General features: G+C 30.8%; 1 protein-coding gene across 1 annotated transcript; it reads left to right on the top strand.

The window, feature by feature from the left end:
• The first annotated feature begins 337 nt into the window (after positions 1–337).
• Positions 338–1763, top strand: LOC121258634 (photosystem II 22 kDa protein, chloroplastic-like). The gene is given in 6 exon segments (XM_041160179.1): positions 338–422; positions 633–739; positions 990–1070; positions 1072–1180; positions 1183–1215; positions 1519–1763. Coding segments are annotated over 6 exon segments (660 nt in total).
• Positions 1764–7690: the final 5927 nt, after the last annotated feature.

The following is a 7690-nucleotide window of genomic DNA, read 5'->3' as shown; positions in this document are numbered from 1 at the left end:
TATAGACTATTATTTTAGAATATAATTTTTATATATATTTATATATATATAATTTATTCATATATCAACTATCCCGAAACATTATCCCGAAACGCTATCTCGAAACGGTACCGATACCGAAATATTTCGTTCCAATGCCTTGACCGGTACGGCGTCCGGTACGATATTCAAAACATTGCTCATGACTCTCACACCCTATCCACATCTCTCATGATCTCGTGCCTTCTCAGAGACACACCTTTCCTTAAAAAACAAAGTTACTTGCACTAAAAGGAAAGAGTATAGAGGTATTTTGCAGCCTCACTATCAGAAAAAGATGTCAAACAGAAGCCAAGCCATGGCTCAAACGATGTTGCTCATGTCTGGTGTTTCTGGCAGCCGTGTGGTGGATTTGAAGAGAGACCCTTTACTCAAATTCCCAAGTTCAAGAGCTGAGGCCTGAGCCTCTCTCTCATTTGTAGCACTTTTGCTCTCTTCAAATCAAAAACCAAAGCCCCTCCCAAGAAGGTTTTCATTTCCTTTTACACTACGCTTTACTACTTTCAAAGAAGAAAACAAACAGAGTGGAAAGTCATGTATGAGTTTCCAAAAAATGCCTAGAGTTGTTCTGATTTTTCACTTGTGTTAAAAAGGTTGCACCGCCAAAACCAAAGATGGCATCTTTGGCACCTCTGGGGTCATTGGTTTCACCAAGCAGAATGAGCTCTTTGTGGGTCGTGTTGCCATGATTGGCTTTGCTGTGAGTAAACATCCTTGTCTTCTCTTCTGTAATTTTCAAGCAAATTCCCCTGCTTTTGGTTCTTTGTGATGTATTTTGTCATATATTCAAGTTGTTGCTACTTTTCAAATGACTTGCAGAATAATTTAAATAGTCATAGCCATTATTTACTCACATAATAACATTGTCACTGCAAGAAGAATAAAGGTTTCTAATGTCTTCCTGATATAATTATGGGAAAGTTTCTTAATGTTGAAGTGTTTTTCTGCAGGCGTCCTTGTTGGGTGAAGCAATCACTGGCAAAGGAATTCTAGCACAATTGAATCTAGAAACTGGAATTCCCATATATGAAAGCTGAGCCTCTTCTTCTCTTCTTCATTCTTTTCACCCTGCTCGGAGCAATAGGTGCTTTGGGTGATCGTGGTAAATTCGTCGACGACCCACAAACTGGAGGTGATTTGCCATTCTAGGACATTTACTTTTACTAAAGAAACAGGGTACTTTTTTTTTTTTTTTTTTTTTTAAGAATAGGACGGTATCTCAATTTTATTGATAGCCTTCACTTATGACGGAAGAAAACCGTGATTACAGCAAGATACCTGGAGGATACATTATAATAAAAAAACCAAACCCAGGCAACAAAATTACCAAGACATCCGATTACATAACGAAGGATCAAGAAACAGGATACTTGAATGTTGATTTTGGTGCTTCTTTGTTCTTCTACTTTATGCATAAATATCATGTTATGTTGCTCAGCATATATCCTGACATTTTTTGCCAATGTTTTGGAATGAAAGGTCCACTATTTGGATTCACAAAGGCCAACGAGCTCTTTGTAGGAAGATTGGCCCAGTTGGGTATTGCTTTCTCTTTGATTGGAGAAATCATTACCGGGAAAGGAGCTTTAGCACAACTAAACATCGAGACAGGGATTCCCATCAGTGAGATTAAGCCACTTGTGTTGTTCAATGTTATCTTCTTCTTCTTTGCTGCATTGAATCCTGGGACTGGTACATTTGTTACAGATGAGGAAGATGAGTAGCTTCTACTTATGCTTTTGTAAGGAAGTTTCTTGTGTTTCATTCAATGTAAAAAATAATGATGTCTCGCCTACCCTCTCAATTATTTTCAGGAACTTTGCATAATCCATTCTGCAATTTTGTTTTACCATAATCAAAAGATTCTGATGCTTTTAGAAATGAGTTCACTTGGGAGTTGGGTGTTGTTAAAAGTGAAGAGAAGTAAATAAAATGGCTAAAAGGAGTTATTATCCCTCAATAGGAACCAACTTATTTTGTATATATTGGTTATATACTGAAATTATTATTATTATTATTATTATTATTTATAACAGATCAAGTCCTTTCAAATCTTCTAAGCAACAAGGATGTTGCAGGCTTGTTTGGAAAGTGAGATGATCTCATCTCGTCTCATCTAAAAAATTCTCATAATTTCATTCCTAAAAATCACTCAACTGCAAATACTTTTTAATTTTAAATTTTCAACTTTTTTATCTAATTATTACGTAATCATTATAACTTTTCTAAACTTTTACTTTCAATTTCAAAATAAAAATTATATTAAAAAATTATATTTTAACAATATTTAAACTTTATAATATTTATATTTAATTTTTTCTCTTTTTCACAAACCATTACATTAATATTCATAAAATTATCATCTCAATACCCAAACATACCTTAAGGTTTGTATTGGGGTGTGCCCTCAATATCACTCTGTATGACTTCTGGAAATATAGACTTGAGTGAGTGCAATATCAAATGCTGTATGTAACACCTTTTTGTATGATTTCGAGATTGGTTTGGATTTAGAGATGAGATGAAATAGTTTTAGATAAAAAATAAAAATAAAAATTATATTATTAAAATATTATCTTTTAATGTTATTATTATTTTAAAATTAAAAAAATTGAATTAAAATTAAAAAAAATTATATTATTTATTATATTTTATATAGAAATTGAATTCAAACGAGCCGGCAATACATACGGAACTCAAACACTTTGGATTTAACATGCTGATCACAGCAGAGCAAAGCAATTAAAATGTCGTACTATTATGATTGCTTAAAAAAGTACATATCTTCCATCTAAATTTTATCATCCTTAATTATATTTATATTTGTTGTATAATATTTATTTTGAATGATTGATACATGAATCAAATATTTTTTATTGATTTTGTTTGTATTTAAAACTCACATCAATTTATCTCATCTCATCATTATAATTTTCTTAAATTCTCACACAAAATATAATAAACAATTTAATTTTTTTAAATCTCAAAATAATTTTTTTAAATTCTCATATAAAATATAATAAATAACTTTTATTCTATTATTTACAAACTATCTCAACTCATCTCTGAATTCAAATTATTTTTTTATCCAATTACTTGTTATAATTCAACAAAAAGACAACATGTAGACCCTACTGTATTTAATATTACTTGCGGATAAAACGAACTAGGTCCAATCCGTTGGAAGTGTATTACAACGATTAAAAAGAAAAAATAAGGTAAGAAAGGGATAAAGTCAAAATAATTAACTTACACATAAAAAGATAAAAGTGACGTGATTAGCAAATAAGGCTTAGCTACTTCAAAGAAGGAAGAGGAGACGACCTCTACAAACGTGGGTATAATCTCTACACTTTCTTTTGGACTCTCTCTCTCTCTCTCCAAATTTCAATCGGGACGGTATGTATACTTTAATTAAATGTGTATGTTTAAATAAAATAATAAAATTAATAAATTACATATTGATTAGGTAAAAGCGTATATAACACTTTTTTGTAACATTTCTCTAAGTCAATACGAGACTATAAGAAACTATAGAAACACTAAATATAGTAGACTTCACTCTCAAACCATCTATGTAATTAAACTTTTATATATGTTGAACAATGTAAATCTTTGTATCTCTATTTATTTAGGATTGATTTGGTTATACAAAATCAAACTATCTCGTCTCGTTTTATATAATCATTACAATTTTTTTAAACTTCTACATAAAATACAATAAACAATTCAATTTTTTCAAATTTTAAAATAAAAATGTAAGAAAGGGGCACCCATAGTGGGCACCCCTTCACCTTCTCTTGGTGGTTATGAAGTGGTTCTTAAACCACTTCATGAGACTTAATAACTGGCCATTAAGAGCCAGTCGGGGGTTACACTTAGAGGGGCTATTTACTCCCCTTTGAAAAAGACTTGCATAAAAAAAAAAAAATATGAAATTTCTCTCTCAAATGATTCTCTCTAGTTTCGGCATTTAGGTTGTGGAATATGTGGGTGTTGCTCTGGTATTGCCACGTAGCACACTCCACCATCGATATGAGAGATTGTGAATGAACAACGACGATGATGAAGAATCTGTGGAACAACCGCACTAGATCCTAGATATTTACGATGAGGTAATATCGCTTCCGCTGTGTACTCTGATCTAGTATTTCTAGTAAAAAATAATATTAAAAAATTATGTTATAATAATATTTTATTTAACTTTTAACAAAACATCTCATCTCATGAATAGTAAAAACTATTGTATTTAATGCCTTAATTAACTTATAGTATCCTGGTTTACTGCATACAGTAGTTTACAAAAATATTGAAGATATATATTTAAAACAAAAAATTATAAAAATAAAAATAAACAGAAATATTTTGGATCTCGAATTTAGATCTTGAATGTGTGTACTGAATGATTTTTTTTTATTTGATAATTAAGGAAGTATTTTTTAATAATATTATAAATTATTTATTTATTTTTTAAATATTTATAATGATTAAAAAAATACATTAAAATAAAATACTATTCAAGAGATATTTTCGGATTAGTTTTTTCGATCGCTATAGCATAGCTCAAAATAAAAATCGCAATCGTATCCTATAAACTCTGAGCTGCTAGCTAGTTTGACCATTGATTAATGCCTTAACTTGGTGATGGTCGGTGTAGAATTTAAAGCTAGATCATCCGATTGTCGGTGGTGCAGGACCTGACACCTGTCTATTGAAGCTTTGCCTATCATGCGTATTATCTTAAGAAAATAATGCATAAAATAATAAGTAAAAAATAAATAAATAATTATTCTCCCACGTAACGACGTGGCGGCTGTTAATCAATCCATGCATGCAGGCTTAATTTCTTCTTAAAGTTGCTAATCATGGCCGACTCCAGACGACCTTTTCACATCAAAGGACTCTTCATGCAAACTGACACGACACCAATTCCATATCAATAATTCATTTCCCTTCTTTTCCTTCTTCCATGATCTTCCAAAGTGTCATTACTTCCACACAAAATTAAAAAAAAAAAAAATACTACGTACAATCTTTAAATAGAAATTATATTATAAATCTATTTAATTTAATTTTTAAATTTTTTTTAAAATTATAATAATATCTTTATTAAAATAATAATTTTTTTTTATTTAATAAAAAGCTTACACATATAATCTCCATTTAAAGGCTACAAATAGAATTTTTCAAAAAGAAAAATACAACATGTCCTTGATTCATATACTACTATAAAATAATGTTATAATGTCTGATCAATTTGTCTCTTTATTTTAATCACTTATATATTTAATTTTTTTAATTTTTTTCTTAATGGTTAAGGAAGTGATTATTAATGTATTTATATATTTTTTTATTTTTTAAAAATATTTAAACATGTTTAAAAAATTTTAAAAAAAATAAAAAAAATGTAATTTGCACTAGAGGCACACCAAGTGTACAAATTGAGGAGGCATAGTGGCACTACTCCTTACTATAATGATTTATCTTCCCTAAATTTTAAACAGAATGTATAAAATTTATACACTTTAAAATTATATCTAGACTCTTATATAATATAATAATATATATATTAACAAAATAAATCCTTAGTTTCCATCGAATATGCAAATGTTAATGTATCACTATTCACAGCTCCCAAAGAGGGAAGGATTATAAATTTGGAGAGGCCAGATACTTTTAGATGTAGAATAAATAGTTGAATTGAAAATTTTTAGGAATACTTTAACATATTGATAAAAAACCGAGTAAAAAAAAAAAAATAAAACTTAGATTCTTCCATAAATACTGGTAATTTTACATTTAAGCTTTTCATATATTGCAATTAAGAGAAGATGTTAAACTATGGAAACGATCTATGTAGGAATTATAAAAAATAGGTAATATATGTAAACCATAAACTATGTTTTGGATTTTGCTCAATAATGTACAGTTTAGCAATAACATCATATATTTAAAAGTTTTTAAATAGTGGAATTGCATATTGCGTCTATCTAATGAATGTGGGGTTTTTTTTGTTAAATATGTTTTATTCCGAAAATTATAAACTTTAAAAGAGAAATAATTAAATGTGAATCTTATATTCTAATTTAATTTCTTAAAATAAAATCTGAAAACGAAATGTAGTTACTATAAAATCTTAAATGAGATCGAATTCTAATTCGATGATATAAAAGAATGATCTATTAAAAAATTATTGATAATTTGTAAGGCATCCCTTAAGGCTGATTGTTTAAAAGCATTGGTCATACCATTTACGAATTGTGGACAAGAATAAAAGTAAAAATATCAAAAACTAAGAAAATATACAAATTATACAATGTTATATTATATATCACTAAAAGAAAAATAAGCATTTGTAATGAATTATTTACAACGAAAACAGATTACTTTTGATAGAAAATAGTTATTTTCACAGGAAACAGCTGACCATAAATAAATAATTTTTTTATAGTATGTGTGTGTGTGTATATATATATATATATAGTTCAGAGCTTGGGTTGCCCTTGGCCTCGTCCATGACTGAAGTACACCAATTAACTCTCATTAATTTAAGTAAAGTTTGTAGAATCTATTTGGAACAGTAGAATTTTCTCAATCACCAAATATAATCAATGGTAAATTTATTAATATACTAGTTGTAAATGATGTGTTTTACACCACTAATTACTCGAATGACCTGCAACAGATAAGAGGGCAGCACTAGTCGCCCTCGCCCAGGGGAGCTCCGATGCCTAGTTAGAGAAACGTGATCTCAATATGCTTATATAAGCCAAAGTTAGAGTTTAGTGTTACCTTTAGGTGTTATTTATAACGATGTGGAGGACATAGATAAGCACTAGTTATCTCGTAATAAGCGGATGAGATAACCATCTTGATCTATCATTGTTATCATATCACACGGTTAAACCCGTGGGTCACATGGGCTCTTGGATAGTGGGTCCCCCAGTCTCGAGCCCATAGGCTGAACTTGTTCACTAGTCGTGGGCTTATAATCAAGGGACCTAAATATCCCTTTCAGTTATCCCGCTAATTTCCTATGTGCTGACACAAAGATAATTAATTTATTTTATATTCTTTTAATTCGTGTGAAGGCACCCTATCTCACTGGCTTGGGTTATGGAGGCACCTTACCCCGCTAGCTTGGGTTAGGTAGGTAGCCCATCAGACTCCATTCCCTTCTACCCCACTGAGGATCCACATTAACTAAGGTGTTGGTCCAAACTTGTCGTTGTACCCAAAAATGTGGTCACATAACTGTGCATGCTTTTATTCTCTCCCATTGAAAAGAATGGTAACTGTCGGTGTTGTCACCCGTTTGGCTTCTCAAGAACTTCCTCATCATTACCCTTTATTTCATTTTCTTAATTCATTCTATCTCCTCTATATGTGCCGTATCTCTTCTTGTTTTTTCACATTCTCTCTCATTTTCCTTCTCACACCTTCTCTCATTTTGTTTCTTACATCCTCTCTCATGGTTAATCACGGCTCCTCATGTACCCATAACCAACCTTTGACCCATAATTTGGCGAGGGCCTCTTCCCACGCCGTCGCGGAGTCTTCTGATGGCCTAGCCCCTCCATTCTTTGAAGGATTCACTTGGCGTTCCACTCTGATTGAGCAGGACCTAACGAAGTTGAGGTCCACCTATTAC

This window comes from Juglans microcarpa x Juglans regia, chromosome 3S, assembly GCF_004785595.1.
Source record: "Juglans microcarpa x Juglans regia isolate MS1-56 chromosome 3S, Jm3101_v1.0, whole genome shotgun sequence".
In the NCBI taxonomy this organism is placed as follows: Eukaryota; Viridiplantae; Streptophyta; class Magnoliopsida; order Fagales; family Juglandaceae; genus Juglans; species Juglans microcarpa x Juglans regia.
Note: the sequence above shows the minus strand (reverse complement) of the source record. Positions and strands in the feature narration are given on the sequence as shown.